This window comes from Melanostigma gelatinosum (assembly GCF_949748355.1).
Source record: "Melanostigma gelatinosum genome assembly, chromosome: 1".
In the NCBI taxonomy this organism is placed as follows: Eukaryota; Metazoa; Chordata; class Actinopteri; order Perciformes; family Zoarcidae; genus Melanostigma; species Melanostigma gelatinosum.
The window spans coordinates 14,417,737-14,438,801 of record NC_136634.1 but is presented as its reverse complement, the minus strand read 5'-3'; the positions used below and the strand labels follow the sequence as shown (position 1 = coordinate 14,438,801).

The window sequence follows — 21,065 nt, the reverse complement described above, 5'->3', positions numbered from 1 at the left end:
TCACTCTCTGAGATCACTTTACCACCATCCCAGGTCACTTAACCAGGTTCATGTTTTTTCAAGTGCGTGTGCACACACACACACACAAACACACGTGTGTGCGTGTATTAGTTCAACCATCTTCGGTCCCAGCAGGGCTTGAAGTCAGGACTAGTAAGGATGTGAACCCCTCCTACCTTCTCCTCTTTAAAAGGAATGACGACATTGCAACGTCTGCTCTCAAAAGACATCTTTGGCTGCTGTTGGTTAAGCCTTCGGGTCATTACATCACCAGACACGATCGACTCGTCACAGCTTGATTCCACAGCCAATGGCCGGCTAAGTGTGAGACTCTTGTGCTGTGGATGTGTATTGCACTCTACCTCCAATTGCCGGACAGATTTCGAGGACGTGAACCACACCGGTCAACTCTATTACAGAAAGAAAGAAGAAAAAAAAACAACACATAATAAAAGTAGAAATAAAAATAAAGCACAATATCCAGCCAGTTTACCAGCCGACTGCAAAGAGAGCTAGTGGTTCTCGTTCAACAACTGTCTGCCCTGTTTGGTCCTCCGTCTAAGCGTGGACTAGGGCTACAACTGGGCTACGTGGGCTTCAGGTTGGACCCTCCGGGGACGACTGAACTCTGGGTGGCTGGTGTGGTTCCCATGTGGTAGCCTGAGGCCGTTGTAGGCGGCTGGTACTGCGTTATTGGCTGTGCGGGGTTGAGCATGCTGACCTGGCATGTGCCTGTGGGGCCTGCCCACTGAGGAGCACTGTATGGGGCAGAATATCCAAACCCCTGTGCAACCGGGCCCAGGGAGCCTTTACGGGGCCCCAAAGGGACAGAGGGATTGGCTGGGTTAGGGAGATGAGTCGCCGCGGTGGATGCGGTGCTAGAAGGCGTGGGAAGTGTCGGGCAGAGGAAGCCTGGCGCTGAGAATTTGCGGCCAATGTTGGCTGGAGGGATAACCTGCAACAGTGGGAAAAAGTAGGTGTTACTACCGAATATGCAGGATTTCGCAAAACTATTGTGGCAATCTCGCAACTGGACATTTTGAGAAAGTGTGAATCACTGCAACCTCGAGGAGTCCATGAGCAGTTTTTAAAAGAAAGCACTGAATGCCTACATCATGTCCCAGCGGCGCTGCTGCTCCAGTTTTAGGTCCTCTCTTGCACTGGGAGAGGCTGATGGCGTCCCTGGCCCAGTTATCCACCAGCTGGTGCAGGTCATCAGTGAAGGTGCCCTTGCCCTTCTGTGTGTGGGAGGGAGGAGGAGGCGGTCCAGTGGCCTGGGTCAAAGAAGTAGAGTGGTTCTGGCCCGAACCGTTTGCGGAGCCGGTCCCACTTGATCCTGGTAAACAAGAATGGAGGTGAGAAAACAAATTCAAGGAATGAGTGCACTGAGCTCACTGTGACTAAACGAAGTGCCGGCACATACCTGTGGAGCAACTACTGAGGCTGGGCATGGATGGAGAGGATCGAAGCTGCTTTACGGAGGACGTGTTAATCGCTTGTGATGCCTCTGATGCGGTTTCTGAGGCCTCTGTTGATGAGGCGGAACTTTGCTTTGGAGGAGACTCTAAACCATGAAGACTCTGAGCTGAGACTGGGGATCCTAAGCATCGGAGCACAAGACACAATGGCGTGTAAACATCTACCTCGGAACACATAACTTTAACTGCTTCAGCAATGGATTGCAGCACTGACATCAAAGAGAGCATTCATTTTAACTTGAGAGCCAAAACGAGCCAATTCACCGTCCTTACCCGAGTGTTTGGGACTGGGTTGTCCACTGCCGCGGGCAGATTTGTGGCTTTTGCTTTTGAGCCTTCGTCGACCTCCGGCCATTGCCACAGCAGGGGAGAAGACGGTAGACGAAGGAGGTTTTCCCATCCGCGTGTACAGGGCCTCTATCTCATCTTTCTGACGAGTCTGCAATGTCTGGTTCTCCATCATATGTCTGCGAGCGTGATGAGACATACAGTCGTGTTACAATGTTTCCATAGAGCTGTGAAGTAACACTCAAAAGAGGAAATGAAGTGTGAAGTAGGAGTGTGAGCACGTGGCATACTTTTCTCTGAGGCGGCTAATTTCTTTCTGCAAAGCCTCGTCCTCTGTCTCAGAGTCGTCGTCATTGTCACTGCTGTAGTGGGTGTGCGCATTATGGGGATCAGACGCTGAGGACGAGGGCCCATTCTGCATACTGGAGCCATGTGATGGACTGGAGCCTGCTGCTGGAGCTGGAGTCACTGAGGGACATTATACACACACACACACAAGGTGTTGGAGACACAAGGTTGCCTTCGGACCGTGTGATTTAAAAACACTAAACATCTATAATCTTTGCATTAGAAGAAGAAAGTCTTTGTTCTATGCACATGTACTGACTACTTCCAAGGATTATCTTCCGATATGGTTATAACGTCAAGCTCAGTAGCTTGATAAGTCGACTGAATTTGCAAAAGCTATCAAATCTCTAAATAATATTTTCCACTGCAGCCTCTGGCAACAGGATCATTTAAAAATACTGGACGAGGCAACGATGCCTCCACACAGAGCATGGCTTTCTATAAAGAACTCTCATTATACAGATTACATCACGACCACTTATCAAAAGGATAGCTGTGATAATGTGATGATCCATTTTTAAAAACACTTAGCCTGCTCAGTTACAGAGAAGGCAGTGGAAACACTGAAGTGTGAAGCATCAGTTGTGTACGGTGCTCAGTATAGCATGTTAATAATCAAATGTATCAAAGCTAGCTTCATTTGCTGAACTTTGAACCCGGTACGTGCCTGTGACGGAAAAGCGGCCCACTTTAGAGCCAGTGGTTGGCCCAGATGTGGCGTTGGTGCTCGTGGACACTTGGAAGCGCCCGATAGTGGTCGGCTGACAAGCGGGACCAGCAGAGAGAGAGGAGGCTCCATTTATAGTGCCAGTCTCACAAACTCCTTTGGACAGAGAGGATGAACGGTGGAGGGTATTCTCTGGACTTGAGGGGGAGGAGGAGGAAGAGGAGGAGGAGGAAGAGTTAGAAGACGGCGTGATTGAAGAAGATGAAACGATGCTCGAGGGACCTGGAACGCTGCTGGACACGCCATCGGTAGCAACAGACACCTGGAACAGAGGGGAAGAACATGTTAATGAACTAAGAACGGGGCGTAAGAGATGCAGCTGTTCTAGACTGAATTAACCAGATACATTTTAAGCTGCGACTTAAAACTTACTTGGAATCGTCCCAGAGTGAAACCCGCTGCTGGAGGCTGGACTCCCTGAACCGTCTCTGGGCTCAGAGCTCTCCTCAGCTGGGCGTCCAAGTTACCCAGGGGTTGCTGTGACTGTGGAGTCACACAAACGGTATATGAGGAACAATCCACAGCTGTGCATATGTATATCGACACTATTTGTTAAAACCAGAAAAAAAGTAGTAAAGCAGGGAGTATCACCTGATTTGGTCCAGGAAACGGAGGCACAAGCTCAGAGGGAGGTGTAGCAGCGTGTTCAAAACCAGTAGGTAAAGTCTAAAAATAGAACAAAGATCAAGTCAAGTCAAAATATGATTAGAGCAATTAACGGCATTTTTTAGGATTTTTTCTTGCATGCTGCAGTTGTCACTAACCTCTGCCCTGGGCTTAGTTGGAGGCGTCTGTCCTGCTGGGGTAAGACCCTGTCCTGGGGTGGTGGTGGTGGGGCCCTGGACTGCCTGCACCCCGGTAGTGAGGGGAAGGTTAGATGGGGGCACCAGCGCAGCTCCGGGCGGAGGAGAAGAAGTGCCAGTGGGAGGAGAAGAAGTGCCCGTGTTCTGATCCACTGATGCAGAGGTAGAGCTCTGATCTTTAAACAGGGACCGCAGCTTCTTATCTAGAGCCTTGATATCGTCTCTGCCGGCAGTCTTGTTCGGCAGCTCCGCCCCCTCGGACTCCACTGGCTGTGGCTGGACCTGGCTCTGACTGGGTAACGAGGTGGGAAGAGGGGTCTGAGCAGAAATGGGGACAGGCTGAGCCTGGGTTGTGTGCTGTGGTGGATGGACGGACGAATTCACAGGCTGCTGCTCTGAAGCAGAGCCAGTGGTACTGGCTGCAACACTAACAACAGAAGAGACAGAGACAGAACTACCGCTCAGCTGAGGTCCGGGTACTCCGGGGACGGAGGTCTGCACTGATGGGGAAGAAATGCTGGAAGCTGTGGGTGGGATGTTGGCAGCTGGTGAAAGCTGTGAGGGGGCCGCTTCATGGGATGACCGAGGAGGGGGACTGGGATCACTGGTGGCAGGAGCTGGAGTTTGGGACTGAGTCGATGCAGGTGGAGGGGAAACCCTCCCAGTTGAGGGAGGTGGTGAGGATGCTGCAGGAGATGCAACACCGGGAAAAGTAATGCTAGCAGTGGAAGCTATGGCTTCTGGAGGAGCGAACATATTGTTGGAGTTTGGGCCGAGTCCAGCCTCCGTGGCCAGGACAGGGCCCGGTTCCTGCTCAGTCGCAGAGTGATCAATGGTGCTGCTTCTCTCTACACGCGCCTGCTTCAGTTTACTGAAAGCCTGCTGGAGAGTCTCAGATGGAGCAGACAGAGAAAGGCCCAGTGGCATAGCAGGAGCTAGACAAACGTAAGGAAAAGGAAGTTATTCTACAATGTAAATATGATTATTTTAAGCATCATCAAAGAATATGAGACACAATAACAGTTTATAATACTAAATGACCATCAAAAACCTTACAGTGGTATTGCAGGAAAATACAGCCGGGCTAGTTAGTTAGCATGCTCAATTTCATTGATATCTCTGCAACACAGTCCATAGATATCTTTGACTTATTCTTCTGTGGACAATGTTCGTTCTAAAAGTGCCCCTTGAAAGCTTATTTTCACGCAGTGTCAAATGTATTACTTTGAGGAACCAACAGTGGGAACAGTTTAATTCCACTGGGAATAAAATAAACTTTTCTTTCACCTGGCTCATCTCCAAAGGAGGTATTAGCAGAAGAACCGCCAAAGAACTGGTCTCTAAGACGAGACTCTGGCACTGGGCTGACTATGAACCTCCGTCCTGCTGAATGCACCACCTGCGCTGTAGTGCTGGGGGAAATGCCTGAGAGAGAGCGAGAGCAGAAGAAAGGTAACGATGTGAGACAGGAGTTGGACTTCATTAAACTCAATAAGTGGACTGGAGCGCTGTATTTCTGGCTAACGTTTGTTTACCTGGCAGCATGGGGACAGACAGCACAGGCTGTTGTTGGTGATCACTCATCTGCAACGAGACGAACATACAAAAAGGTATGTGGTAACGTCGTCAGGCTCATGATGGGTATGATGAGCGGATAGTAAATAAATACCTGAGGAAAGCCTTCCTTCAGGCCCTCTCCTTTCTCATCAGCCATTTCTATGACTTCACGGACCTGCTCGATGAAGGACTCACGCTCACTTTCCAAGATGAATTCACTCTCAACCTAAAACAGGAAGCAAAATAAGTGAAACACGAGTTTAAATCAATAAACGCTTCTTCTTTTGAGGCCAAAACTCTTTCAAATGTACAAAACAAAGCTAGTGTCTGAATTACACATCGTTGTCACTGTTAAATAGTCGTTATTAAAGGAATCGACACGGTATGAGCTCTTTGCGCTCGTTTTCGGCTACAGTCGATTGTCAGTCAGTTGTCGGCTCAATGGGATTTTGTTAATATTATCCATGCAGCAGTTTATACTCTGAATATGTAGTGTGTGTGTTATTGTAACAAACAGCTGCAGAAGCACTATTACCATGATCTGTGCAATTTCCTCTGGATTATCACCATCGAGATCAAATTTGAAGGTCACCATCTTCCTGTTATGCGTTTCCAGCTGACATTCTGCAACTCTGTCTCCCACATTAGAGATCTGCAGAACACCCGTTCATGTTAAAACGGTTCAGAGACAAAGGGCTTTAAGACGGAAGGTGAATGAAGTCATCGCTTCGATACGCACACTGAGAACATTGAGCTTGGCCTTCGAGGTCTTCTCGTGGCGGGAGCGGCTGCGCACAGATCTCCTCTGGTGACGTTTCATCGAGCGGCCCTCGTGACGACCTCCTGATGTAGCGCCTCCATCATTGCCGTCGCTAAGACCTGAAGCTGCATCAGACAGGCAGCTGAAGGAGAAATGGACCCGTGAGAGAGAGATCTGACACACTGTGGGGCAGCTTTTTAAAAATAACCTTCTTACGTTTCTACAGACGGCGGCACCAGCACAGACGATCCAGGCAGCTCCGCTGGTGCTGACTGAAGGACACTCACAGGGGCCTGAAACACAGACAACCTTCAGAAAGCAAGCACTCAATGTCTGAAGAACATCTCAAATGGAAAGTCCCATTGTTTGAGCAGTACTCTTTTGAAATGGTAGAACACTAGCGATGCACTAGTTGGTCGCCGGTCACCAACCATCAACCTGCAGGTCAGTCATAGCAGACCGTAAAGCCACACAAACATGCGTCATTGCCCATGATAGGCTGCGGAGGAACAACCTTAAAAACATTTAGCGTCACGACAGTGAACAGCGTGGAGCGAATGTTAACAGAGGAATGAGTAAAGCTGATGAAAGGAGACGTTTCACAGCAATCTTAATAGATATTAGAGAGGGAACCTGTTTAACTTCCTAAGTGTTTAAATAAATAATCAATACATTATTTTATAACCAATTGAATTATTAGTTTTATGCAAATAACCACTATAGATCATCTATGTGCCTTTACAATTCATTCAAGATGACCAACTACAGTAGAGGAATGATATACACCAGAGCATCCAGCAGATGGCGCTGTGTAACCTGGTGAAACTGGTGCAACTGGTCTCTGGGTAAAACAAGTGACGCTGTTATTCAGCTCACAGGCAGAGTGTAAACATTGCGGTGTAATGGAGTGTGGTCCTTTATCTCTGCTGTGCTTATTTGGATAGTAGTTACGTTCATACAGTGAACTTCTGTTTTATCATGTCCAGCTCCAGCCTTGTGGGTTGTTACCATACTGCGACTTTCGCATCTGTGATAAAATGTCTTATTTCTTACTTCCGTCTCATTATTACAAACACAGATCTATTGAGGGAAGTGTTTTCATGGAGGATTAAAGCTCAGAGTAAACCCATAAGCTGTTTTTAAGAACAGAAGGATGTGCATGCTCTGTGTAACACTGTATAGATATAAGTGTGAGGGCAGCTCTTCTATCAGAACAAAAATATATGAAATAGTTTCATATGGCAACAGTTGCAAAAACAATCACTGTTCCATGTTTTCACATTTTAGTAGATATTTTGGTCCGTGGTCTGGTAAATATGGCTGAAAAAAGTTCCTAAAAGTTCCTAAAATCTGCACTCCTTATAACGCTAGAATACATTTTACACAAATCATTATGTGTTTATATTATTCAGCATAAATCCATTAAAATAATATGTAAAATGTGTGGCTAAACACACTTTAAAGGACAGGAACTGTGTAAGGAGAACCAAAGGCTGGACACCTGACCCACAAACACCAATCAATACAAGTGTTGTGCTCTGTAGAGTACCTGCAGAGCAGAGAGGCATGAGGCCTGATAGAGGAAGTATAGGTGCTCTGCGTTGAGTGGAGGTGACAGGATAGGAGGACTTGGATCATTGGCCCAAGACTAAGAATCATGCAGGAATGAGCAGCATGCAGAAAGGAGGAGCGGAAGAATAGCAGGGACAGCCACGGTAATGATGACAGATGCGTGTCCAGAGGAAAGAAGAAGAACATTTAGTATAAACAAAGATTAAAAATAGAAAGCATGAAATGCTTACTTTAGTATGGTGAAGATCAAATAAACGTGCGTGTGTGTGTCACCTGTAGCTGAGCTCCAGTCTGCTGTGGTAGAGCGGTGCTGCTCTCTGGCTGAGGCTGCTGTTGGGGGGGAGACGACTGCGAGGACGAGGGTATCATCACTTGCTGGGTGGGATTCTGTGAGAACAGAAGGGATAAAGAATACAGATATAACATATAAAAGATGACACACAGTTATGGTAGCATCTTGGTGACTTATGACATTTTACTTTGGCTCTATTACTCAGAGCATTCATATTTTTGACATGTCGCGTCAGTGAGCGTCTCTACGGTGTATTTTAGAGACATGTAACGTGTGTCATTCCACACTGCACATGCAAGTTTTAGAAAACTGTCATATTTTTGTCTGGAACTCAATCATTTTTCCATTCACTATGATTAAGTCCAAACTTATCAAACGTCTGCGAAACTGTCGACGACATGTTTACTTTGTTTCACAGAAAGGCTGTGGGTGTATTTACAAGTGCTAAAAGGAAAACGGGTCATTGGATCTACCTGAGGGAGAAGCGTTGGTTGGTAGTAAACTCCGTACTATAAGAAACAAAACATAACAGAGGGTAAGAGGAGGAAACGTGGAATGAAAATATAACGATACTGGAAAACCTCGGGATATACAAAACTGTGCTGCCTTCAAAGCAGCCACCTGACGCAGTTAATACAAGCTTCACGTTACCTCAACTACCTTAACTAAAAATGGCGTTTTTGCTGACCTAGAGTGGTTGAAGTTCACATTTGTTGCAGCGATACTGAAGTGTACTGAAGATGTGTTCAGTACAACCTGACACCATTAGGTTTGTTGTCAGGTGCAACAGATGTGAAACTTTGAACCACGGTTTAACCAACTGTTGTGAAGTTGCTCCTTGACGACACAAGGACGTGCAGTGCAGCGTGTACCTGTGCAGGTGCCACTGGAACAGACTGGCTGCTGGGTGCAACAGGAACAGCTTGAGGCTGGACACCTTGCATCTGGGGCTGAACCTTAAGCACCAGAGATAGAGAACAACAGCTCGTGGTGAAAATGAGGCAAAGAAGAAAGTAAACACTTAGATGATCACATTCAAAGAACTATAGGTCAAAGGGCACATGTAAATCAAAGGAAATATAGTCTGTACGCTTAAAAACATGATCCCATGATATACTTAAGTCGTCTGATTCTCTTCAACATATAAGATTATGTCCTATTTTCCACTTGACTCACCACTGACAGCTGCTGCTGTTGCATTTGGTCATTTTGTGCCTGTGGGAGTGAACCCTGGGGCTGAAGGTGCTGACTGGGAGGAGAGCTGTAGGGTATTCCAGACTGAGGAGGCTGGACCTCAGGACGGATGGTGGAACCTGGTAGTTTGTCTCCCATGACTGTATCGAGTGGACAAGAAGTTAAATTTAGGAAAATACTCAAAAGCTCATCTTCAAAAATCAAATCATTCCATTATCATTCAGAGGGCTGTAGGTGTATTTGGCTAACAGTCATCTTTGACACACACCTCCTCCAGAGTGCTGTAGTTGTTGGTCGGTCTCAGGCTCCTCTGACTCCGGCTGGATGGTGGCCACACTCTGACCCTGAACTGGGACCGGGACTAGCCCAGTTGACTGAGGGATGAAAGGAATGCCTTGTGCCATGCCGGCCAGTTGGGTTGATTGAGGAGTGCTATAGAGAGCGCTCTGAAGGCTCTGCTGAGATGCAGGTTGGGTAGACATATGTGTGCCGTGTTGGCTCGGTTGTGGAGGGACATAAGGACCAGGCTGTGCCATCGGCTGGGGCTGAGGCACCTCCGTGATTGGCTGTTGGCCTGGTTGCTGTGCTGGAGGTAATTGACTCGGCTGTTCTTCTTCTAGCCTTCTCTTCTCCTGATCTTCTCGGACCTTCAAGACAGTCGGCAGCAAATGTATTAAAATCCCTCAAGAGAGCACTGACAACATCTAAAACATCACAGCACAGGTACATACAGCCTGTGACACACTATCATGACTATCATCATCAAGATAAGAATTCACGCAAAGCACTTAAACAAATAATAAAGATAAATACATGAGATGCACTATGGTGAGCGTGGACCCACCTTCTGCCGCTGTGCTCTCTTGCGACTGATTAAAGACACTCTGTCCTTTATGGCCTTTGCAATGGTCTTGTGGTCGCCATCGCACACATAACCAGACTCAACCTGAAGCACAAAGACATGGTGTACAATTCAATACATTTACTTTTTGTTGCACTGTTAAAAAGACTGACTAAACTTAAAAGTTAAATTCACCATTTCCTGAGCCACGTCCTCCGGGACATCTTTGTTGAGGTCAAAAGAAAACTCAATAGCTTCGTTGTCTTTGTACTTCCCCTTGAGTTTCTTGACATCCTCAATCCGCAGCCACAGCTTAATAGCCTCCATCTCGCCATCGTCTTCTTCTGCCAACTCCACACGCACCCCTGTGTCCTCCTGGAAGAAGGCATGGTTCAGAAGGTCCTTGATCGAGTACCTAAAGAGAGGGAGACAAGTAGTGAGCAAATGTACGTTTTCTTGGAGAGACCTAGGCTACCCTGAACCCATCACATGTGCTCTTGAGTTAGAGACCTCTCGTCCTTGTTCTGGCGAATACATCCCTCGATGATCTCCTTCACTTCAGGAATGGCCACCTTGTTGAAGCTGCCCGGCTTCACCCCCTAAAGGAAACACAGAACCCTGAATGAGAATGGTTCCACTTCTCATACCACCTGTTTGTTTATCACCCTGTGTTCTTCTTCAACTCAGAGCCTCGACATCAGCACCACAAAACCAATCATCATATACCAGATGACTGGGATCTTTAAACTAACTTCCTCTTTCAATTGTTTTTGGGAATATATTTCAAAAGTGTGAAGAGGACCGGGTTGCTTCTGAGAAAGTATGTTGTACAATGGGTAGGGAATGGCATGCTTTCTACCGGGGGTAGAATTTGCATAATGTCAGGTGATGGGGGGAAAATAAGCCACAAGGCATAAGTCTGGTGAGGACAGCTGATGAGAGTTGATAACTTAAAATAACAACAACAACAGGAAACATCATGGTGCCACTGGGACATGGAGGGCTGGCTGAACAGCTGAACAGGAAGAACGACACTACCTAAATGTAGCCTCAACACCCAAACAACACTTTGTTTCTCAACTAATTCAACGGTGTTTGATGCTCTGCAGTATGAGCCATGTGTGGCTTATAACCTGGCAGTAGAAAATTCCTCTGTTAAGTCATGTGGCAATAACTTCAGTAGATGATAAACTAAGGGTATCGGTAAAGCTTTCAAAGCATATTTCATAAACACTGAGAACAGGTTCAACCTCTTTATCTGTGAGACTTTTACAATTGCAAGAGCATGCATCATATCAGTGACTTTTTTCTGAACTTATTTAAAAAAATAAGCGAGCACTAACTGTAAGAATACAACTTAAAATATGTGTTTTTTTCTCCTATGACAGCTATTGTCTTTCTGTCATCAGAAGACTGAACCATTAGCCATTAGTGAAATAGCTGAACTGGGCAATAGGAAACAATCTGGTAGATACAGGAATGCAATAAACCCAGGAGGTGAAATACAACAGTAGAAGATAGAAATGTGATGTATGCTTGATAAAGAGGTGTCAGCAGGAATATAATATCATTCCAGAATGGGACACTAGCCTTCTTGGCACATAGGAAGAGGTGAAGGCAAGGCAGAGGGGGTGACATGGAGTGTTGAAAAAAAGACTTACGCTGGTAACTCTGCGGTAGATCTGTGCAGCGTTCTGGCACTCTGAGTAAGGGTACTCTGAGGTGGCCATCTCCAGCATGCACATTCCAAAGGCATACACATCCACTGACTCGTCGTACTTCTCCTCATACATCTCAGGCGCCATGAACTCAGGGGTACCTTAAATCAAAACAACTATTCAGAACTCTGGAACTCCCTTACTGATCGAGTGGGCTTCTCACAACCCATTGCCCCTCTGCTCCTCTAACCCGTGAGGGGTTGAGGAAGAAGAGGACGAGAGGAGTGACCAGCCTGTTGACATCTCCCGGAGCAGAACCTGTGAGGTGAAAGTTGGAAGAGAGAAGAAAAAAAAAAGAAAAAAGGGGGAGGAAAGTAAAAAAAGAGACAGAAAACAAAAAAGGAGGGAGAGGCTGGGCTCAGTTAGAATGTAGAGAAGAAAGCACGTGTTTGTCTGTGTAAGACCGTCACATGTGGGGATGTAAGGAAGTGACTGAGGGAGCCAATGTGCACAACACACTTGTTAGCCAAATGAACGTTATTTGCAATTGCCAAGGGAGGTTTAGAATAGTGGGATAGTAGGATTTTTCAAAGGGACGTCAATGATATCTGCAAGAGAAATAGGACTAGCTATGGAAACAACTTTTGTCAAGACCTTACCGTACAACCACATTGTCTTTTAGAGAACACTCACCTTTCGAAGTGTGACTTACCATTTCTTCTTAAACTGCAGCAGGAAACTGTTACGGTCAAGGCTGAGAGAAGCAGATCCCATAGCTAGCTACTGTGCTCAGCAGTGTGTCTTTGCACATCGGCCTTGTTCTATTCGTTGATCATTTTACATTTAATTCTCAGGTCTTACACAGAAAAACTGGTTATTTGAATGTAATTGTTTTTGATATTGATGTGTGTTACAGCACACTGTCACACTTACCAGGCCCATTAAAAGTTCATACTTACTCAATGACCAGCAGTACCCTATTCATTCCAAACAGCAGAATGGGGCACAGCTGAGGCTAGAGCCTACATTTTAAAAACATACCCAAGAATGTGAAAGTAAAAGAAAATAAATAAAAGAAAACAAAAAACAAAAGGCAAAGGGCTGACAGAGAGAAAGTGGGCAGAGCTTCCTGGACAAAGATGGATCAAAAAGATTCTGCGGCCCTGCAATATTTTAAGACAGTAAGAGACAAACACTAGAAAGAAAAGAAAAAAACCTGTTGAGGCAAACCCATAGAAAGAGATGTTAAATATTATAGATATAACTGGCAAACAGACCACATATTTCCAAACCACAGAACAAAGACCAGTCTAAGACAGAAGCAAAGGCCATACCTGAAGCAATGGCCAGGTCAGCCTGCAAGAAGGCATGAAAACTATTATAATAAAGATATTAATATTTAACAATAAGAGAAATGTTAGGCGCTACTTACATTCAGTAGGTGCCTGGAAAAAAACCTCTTTTGTTTTTTTCGACAAACATCGAACAGAAATATTGTGTACAATGACCAAACTGTGCGAGTGTAAAGAGAGAAAGCCTTGTGGTTATCTGCATAAGATCACCACAGGATTTGGCCTCCTGTGGTTTGAGAGACAGCTGAAACGCTGTGGTCTGTTTTTGAACCACATCGTCAGAAAAACAAGCCAAAAGGAAGATACCCTCTTTAAACACAATCATTTTAAAAACACACATGATGCGACCTTAGAAAAGGTACTGCCCCGCAGCAGGAGGGACCAGAAGGTAGAAATGACTTCGGAGTCGTACCTATAACACTCTTTGCAAACGACGCTCGCTTGAGCGTGGCCAGTCCCAAGTCTCCGATCTTGACGGATCCTGTTGGGCCTGTGATGAAAATATTGTCGCACTTAAGGTCCCTGTGGATGATGGGGGGAGCCCGAGTATGAAGGAAGTGGAGCCCTTTGAGGATCTGTCTACACCAGCTTCGCAGCACTTTAATTTTCATCACCTTGAACCGTTTCAGATATCTACAAGAGAATAGATCATCATTTTCACACGAACACAGATATAACGATGTATGTCTAAGGTATGTATGTAGTTCTGTAGTAATGAGTGTTAGTTCGGGCTCGTTGGAGACTCACGTTTTGAGTGTGCCAGAAGTCATGAGTTCAGTGACCAGAACAATGCACTTCCTGCCTTTGGAGGGTCCCTCCCAGGAGTCGTAAAAGCGGACAATGTTGGGATGCTGTAGTCCCTTTAACATCCCTGCTTCCTCCTTGAAGCGCTGACGCTCTGTTTTGGACAGCTTACGATCCTGCAGGAGACAAAAAGGAAATACTTAAAGATGTCACACATCCCAGAGGGCAGCACTATTAGAAATACACATTGATTGATAGATTGATGACTATTTTTAACAATGCATTAATGAGAAAAACAGCAATGTGCAACTATCTGGCACCGTCAATACCAAGTAAAGATGTATTTCTAACCCGATGCCAGTTAGCATTTGATTTTGCCAATCCATAAGAAAACCATTTTAAGTCTACAGTCAACTTGATATTCCAGGTTTGAAACAGGAAACCGAAAAGATTCAAACGGAGTCAAATGCCTTTCAAAGTTTAACTCAAAGGTGATGCAATTTGTACAAAAGTCATACAGTTGGGGGCATTAGGCTGTGGCCGTCTTTTCTCTGGCAAACTACTGTGAACCAAATTAAATTTGTCTAGATACCAAGAAAACCTAAACAATAAAAGAGCCACAGCATGACAGAGTTTGACCAAATCAGATCTTTCCTGTTAAACCTTTTCACAATTCAACACAAGCTACACTCACCACACTCTAGAGTTGGGTTAAGTAGGTTTGTGGAAAAATAAATAAATGATCACAATAACCAGAAGACAATATATACACACGTCACTTTGTGTGTTAAAAAAAAAAGAATTCAGGAATGTGTACAACCGCCCTTCCCAAGTTCAATGAGTGATTCCTGGTATGACCTACATTTTACAGCATGATTATAGAGCAGCAAGCCCATGCATGTTAGACAAGCTCAGTGAAACCCTGCAACCGAAGACCCCCTCCCCCTTTAAACCCCTCAGGACATGGCCACAGGCCAGACGGTCCAGTAAATTCAGCACATTTGTGAGTGAAGACTTGACTTTGTGTGTCAGCAAGAGATAGAAAAAAAACTGACATCACAAAAAAACATAAATGAAATTACTCCTCCTTTGTGAAGGGTATTTTGGAGGTTGGAACATAGGGCAGACAAAATGAGAAGCTAAAGGGGAAACATATGTTAACAATTACAAACAAGGGAGGACAATGAATCAGGGAGCAATGTCAGTAAACAGAAGGTGAGCACTGGAGGCTCCACTGTGCACTTAGACCAACTTTCCAGAGTATTTATCTGTTGGTGCAGTGGTTCCCCCTCTTTCATGTGCCATGCAATACACCCACAGCAGCTTTCACAGCCTCAGAGTTCCTAGCCGAGGGTCAGCAGCAACCAACCCAACCACGGTATTAATGCCAGCAATTTCACTGGAGGCAAACTGCCCCATGGATGACTCATTTAAGACAAACGTACAAGTCCAAATCATGAACTGGTAAAAACACGGAGGTCGGGTCTGAAGAGTGGTTGTGAAGCTGAAAGCGGATGGCACCGGTGGAGCATCTTGGCAGTGACAACACAGCCTAATTCTAAAAATGGGCAAAGCGGTGAATCAGCGGTGGAAAATACAGATATTATATTTTTCACATTACTTTCCAATAAATATACCCGTGGGATACACGGGGGAATGTAACACTAGCACTTAAGTGATCATGGGACAGCTTTAACAACCATGTGAGAGGGGATTTCAGCTTCTTATGTGAAGCTGAACAGTTTCTAGGACTGAAACTCCAGTTGACAGAGGAACCAAAGGGAATGAGAGTATCAGATTACATGTTCAAATTTCACAACTGACCATGTGCATAAAACAAAGCAGTTTCTCAATCAACTGTAAAGCATTTCTACAAATACCCTCTTTGCACTGGATTGGTCCAAATAGATCCTACACCAAGTTCAAGTGAGCCTCAAAAAAGAGGCAGTTACACCTCGTCAATATGGGAAAATCACACGATCAAGACAGCTACATTTTGGTTTCACAGGAAGTCACAGCAGAACCCAAGAATCTTTTTTGTCTCAAAACAAACTAATTCGTCTGCCAATGTTCTTTCAATCAATAACCCAATCAACACACAATCAATAATCTCTTAAGTAACCTGACTCTGGTAACCTGTGAGGTTTATTTATCATTACTTATGGCCCCAAACACAAAACAATCAATTGCATTAAGGTGCAGCGTTCATCTCACATATCTTTGAATATACATATGGAACAATGTGGGGAAGTTAAAAGGGCAGTGGGTGGACTTATAGTTTAGCAGCAGGCCTTGGCAGGCCAGCCTGCTGCACATTACACAGGAGATTCCTCTGTCAGGAATGTGACCCATTTTACATTCACACAAGCATCCAGAGCAGGAACGCACTGAGCATGCGCCTGAGTTGGTCTGTGTGAGGGGGGGGGGGGGGGGGGGGGGGGGAGGGGGGCGTGTCTGTAATCTTCACATAGTTCTGAAACCAGTGTGCATGTGTTTCTATGGTCGTATGTGCTTCAGTGCGAGGCCTCTCATGACGGGGTGAAAACATGACTCATGAATGAGGTCAAATGTTGCTGCCTTAGCTGGACAGACAGTCAAGCATTTGTAGGGAAATAACTAACTGCTGGTCAGCAGATTAAAAGCAAAATGAGAAATTCTTTAGTACAGGAAACACTGTATTTAGATATACTAAAAATCAAATGGGTTCAATAATTAACTCAACTATATTAAGGCAGAAATATTAAAGACAAGATAGAAACCTGGTCATGTTTTTTTTTTTTAAAGTACATCAATTATTACTAATATTGCTGCATTTAGCACAGGAAAAAACAAAATCTATTCTCGAATGGCATTTTTACTGATGACAGTTTATATATATATGCTACATCTTTCAAATGTGTTAGAAATAAATTGTATATAATGTCTATAAACCTAACATGGAGATTACTTCTTACCAACTTTGCACACGAGAGGTGCAATGACACAAAGTCGTACCCTGAATCTAGTCCACGGTCATTTCCTGCATTGGGCATTACTTAGCCATATTACCAAAACATTAATTGTACAAGCTTTGATAAGTTCTGGTAATTTGCCAATGTCTTAAGGTGAAGCTAACCATTTTTACTTGAGACATTCAGTCTTAAGTGTGGTCAAGCCAACTAGTATGGACTGAGCTGCACCAAAAAAAGAGAAGGTCAACGGGGAAATGGGAAGTTCTTTGGTATGTTTTGCTGAAAAATGCAAAGCAACCAAAAGGGAAATGCTAGCCATGTCTTTCAGAGAAGAAATGAGATCAGGTAACAGCTTTTTAAAGTAAGTAATAAGAATAATGGTTATTCCAATTTCATACCTGCAGCTCACACCAAGCCACCTCGACTGTGGTCTCGGTGTCCAAGCCTTTGTAGACAGTCTTGAAGGAGCCACGTCCAATTTCTATATCAAACTTCAGGAAACGCCCATCTGGAGATGTTCCCACTGCTTTGGTCTCAGCCTCTTCAATGTCGTCCTGCACTTTTTTCTCAGCTTCTCGCTGCTCTGCTTCTGCTCGTGCCTTGGCAGAGCCCTTATCTTCTTCCTCCCCCTCTTCTTCATGATGTACTTTTACTTCAGTGGTGCTTTCAGGTTCTGTTCGACTTGGCAATTCTGTTCCTAAGCCTGGTGCAGAGAGGGCTGCTATCACCTCTCCATCACAGGTATCTTTTACAATGGCAGGCTCCTGCTCTGAAGGCACTACATCCACCGTGGCTATTTCTTTTCCTGGTTCTCCTCCAATATGAGCAGACTCTTGATTTTGAGCTAAACTTGGTTCAGCCCGCAGCAAACGAGCAGCAGGAGCAGCCAGTTGCCGCTGGGGGACGGCTTCTCGTTGCTGAACCCGTTGCAGGGCAGGGATGGGGATCTTGCTGGGTAAAGGGAGGGCCAATGCAGTAGCATTAGAATCACTGATGACACTGCGGCGCAAGAACCGGTGTTCAGGGTTACATCGTTCACGCTCCATGGTGTGATGCCGACGTCTCACTTCTGTCGGCCGGCTCTCACTGACCATTGAATCTGAACCAGAACTGGGGCCATTTCCGCTCTTCTGAGGGGGAGCCAGGAACTTCACCATTTTGTCGTCTGGCTTTTCCGACATCCCACCACCCACACTAAGCGTAAGGGGGTACACTAACTGAAAAATTAAAACAAGGAGACTTCCATGTCCGCCATGTAGGCTTGTATTAGCAGTATTGATCTGTGCTTGAAAAAGAAAAAAAAGATAGAAAGTCTTACAACTTCTATCTCCAGCTGTCTTTTTGTATTAATCAAAGACGGTCTTTATATATGTAGTGGAGAGATTGGGGGTGCAGGATGGGAGGTGTTCTCTTGTAAATGGTAAAAGAGAGAACACCAGAGCAGAACACAGAGTGCCGATGTTGATACACAAGTCTCTTTAAGTCCACACCATCCATCCTGTAAGACACAGGGTGCAGCTTCTATCAAGCATAAGGAATCACTGGTGAGGAAGAAATATGCACAGCCCACAAAAGGCACCAATCTTCCTACTATAGGCGGAGGCAAGACGGCCAGACACTCGGAATGTGCTCCAGTCGTGTTTCACTGAAAGACAAAAAAAGGAAAAGAAGCTGCATGACACGTTTTTAAAAGTAACCAACATTATGTAAAATATCAACAAGATCAGTAAGAGACAAGCCTAAGTGTTCACAAGTAGAATTTACAGTATACATAAAGTTAGATAACATTGCTTTCATTGGAAGCACAGCTGACAGAAACTACATATCTAGTGCAGAGTACAGCACCAATCATTTGATCATTTTGTGATTCACTTTTGATGAACTAAGAAGTCTTTCATTGAGGTTACCCACCTCTGATAAGAATTGCTGTCTTGCCCAGGGAGAGACAATGTAGGCATATGTATGATTGCATTCACATTGGCTTCAATGCAGGTACTGACAGGCAATTTTACTATATATATTACAGCTGTGCCAAATTGGTATAGCATTCAATTTGTATAGTACGCATTAAGTGTTTATCTAAATTATAAATAACACATTATAAGTATGTTATGTGGCACAAATTCCAAATGCATTCCACAGCTCTTTAGATTGACACACTAACCTCTCAGTGCCTCACAGTTAAGACCAGAAGTAACTAATTAAGCACAGCTGATAGCCGATTATTTCTCAATCAACAAGAAACCACATATACAGTTAATCATGAGGTTAGTGAATATTGTCTGAATGTCTAATATTAACGTTAAGTACATTGTTAAAATCGCCAATCTAAACTCAACGTCAAAGATGCACAAAGATATAAACCTACAAACATCTAAAGTTAAACTCTGGATGCATAAGATCGGTGTGACGCAGCTTTCTTGTTTTCTTTATATTTATATCATGTTTTTGTCAATTGCAGTCACGCAATGACTAATGCATATTAGTCATCTATAACCTACCATGGTTGCAGCCATTACCAGGGTAGGCAACCACAATGTCAGAACATCAATGATAGAAACAACATTGCCATGAATGAGAGAATCAACGGCGCGATTGAATTAAAATATTATATTATTCAACGTAAGCCTTGTCTTACGTACCTATTTCTTCACCGCCTTAAAAGTGATACCACATCCATTTGAAATGGCAACACCGAGCACACAAAGCGAGGAGGAGCGACGGCTCTTTGTTAGCTCGCTAACAAGCCTAGCTAACACAGAGCTAGTTAGCTAATCTTTCACCAATGTTAACCAGCGATGGACGGTTTACACGTCATGCCTCTCTCAAATGTATTCCGCCCAGTTGTCAGCTATTAAGCGCAAGGTTACACTTAATTTTAACGCAAGTTCGTTGTAACTGTTAGCAATTAACGTTTACTCTATATTTACAAGTGTGCCGTTTACAGGCCTAGTTTCCCCCCGTATGAAAAACATTACGAGCCGTGCTAGCACACCGAATATGTGTGACGCCGGTTGGAAATCTATCTAGGCTTTGACAAATAGCGCCACTATTACCCAGCTAGCTAGCTAGCGTTAGCTACCCAGCGAAGCTAGCTACCCAGCTAGCTAGCTGGCCTTGCTGATGGCCTAACAAGCTAGACTCACCTCCTGGTTGTCTCCATTCAATGTAATGTTATCCGACGCGTTAATAACGCCAGCGCTTCGTTTGTTGTTATTAGGCACTTTATAAATGATACTCTTATTATCTGGTTCACGGCGAATATTTGAAGCCGTGTGGTACACCTTCTTTGTGACATTTGTGCCCTCTTTTATAACGTTGTGCTCACTGATGTACGTTGGCTTGTCTGGCTGTGCTAACAGTTAGCAACATAGCTGTTAGCCCTTCACGAGCTAGCTATGCCGGGGGGCAGACAGCGACCTACCTCAATATCGGATCCACAACACGCAACTGATGGTCATCGGCGATGAAACCGTCCTCACAGCGTTAATCCATCTTCACATATATAAAGGAGAACACGTGTACACTATCCTTAAATGTCAGGCAGATAAATTACTCTTTAGTGAATGTAAAAGTTGAGATTCGTGTGCTCACTTTCAAGCGGCGCAGTTGCTACATATTGACGAAGAAACGGGTTTTTCCGAAAGCGCCTGCGCCGGTGACTAATGACCTCATAACCATAACACACACGCTGAAGCTCCTTCATGGTATCGCTTCTGTAGTTGACTTCCTTATGACGATGGAGCTATGCATACTTAAATTCAAGAGCTATGTATACTTAAAATCAAGAGCTATGTGAAATCAAACCGCAAGTCAATACACTGATTCTACAGTTCATGACGCATATTCACAATTATTTTATATGAATTAATTAAAATCATTTTGGGATGTGTTCATTTAAGATATAAATTGGAATCAAACTACCCACCACAAAATATTTCAACATTGTTCATTTTAATTGTTAATTGTTATTTTGAATATAAAGACGCTTAATGTTTTTTTTATCATTTAAAAATGCCTTAACCCTAAAAATAATAACCCTAACCCTAAAAAAAACATTTACTTCCAGCAACATAATACAATTAAATGTTGTCATATCATTTGAAAATAACACCAATCTATTGTTTTATTCAATATATTATTATGTTTTATTGTATTGTATTTATTTACTATGTTTGAATGCACCTTCCATTTATACAGTTTAACACTTCTGCTGTGAAAATGAGAAAACAGTAACTTATTTTAATGAATCAAGTTTTTGACAAAACGTATTACTTTGATCACAACATTATTAGCTGAAACCCTGTTAATAAATTATATGAATATTAAAACACAGACCAGGACGTTTGTAAGCCCAGACATTTGCTGCTTGTGTTCAATTTTCTTTCGGATTACAATTGACTGGGAAAAAAACAAGACATTTTATTATGTCATGATGAATGGCTAATATACTACATAAGCATACTGTTATACATACATATTTCTCGAATTTGTTTTTCA

The 21,065-nt window shown here is 44.1% G+C and overlaps 1 protein-coding gene across 2 annotated transcripts; it reads right to left on the bottom strand.

The window, feature by feature from the left end:
• LOC306778716 (serine/threonine-protein kinase WNK1-like) lies at positions 1–20,043 on the bottom strand. 2 transcript variants are annotated; one of them, XM_079270364.1, is made up of 28 exons: positions 19,990–20,043; positions 16,964–18,210; positions 13,618–13,790; positions 13,283–13,503; positions 11,522–11,679; positions 10,371–10,459; positions 10,056–10,275; positions 9,864–9,965; positions 9,288–9,666; positions 9,002–9,159; positions 8,698–8,781; positions 8,299–8,334; positions 7,807–7,920; positions 6,178–6,254; positions 5,941–6,103; positions 5,737–5,853; positions 5,314–5,427; positions 5,180–5,228; positions 4,932–5,069; positions 3,606–4,579; positions 3,433–3,507; positions 3,214–3,324; positions 2,782–3,103; positions 2,057–2,234; positions 1,752–1,945; positions 1,424–1,600; positions 1,113–1,336; positions 1–955 (listed from the first exon to the last, which is right to left on the bottom strand). In XM_079270364.1, exons 2-28 carry the CDS (start codon positions 17,744–17,746, stop codon positions 587–589), a joined length of 5,799 nt encoding a protein of 1,932 aa, XP_079126490.1. In that variant the 5' UTR covers positions 17,747–18,210; positions 19,990–20,043; the 3' UTR covers positions 1–586. The 2 variants fall into 2 exon arrangements, with proteins under 2 accessions (XP_079126490.1, XP_079126491.1); XM_079270365.1 differs by lacking the exon at positions 8,299–8,334.
• Positions 20,044–21,065: the final 1,022 nt, after the last annotated feature.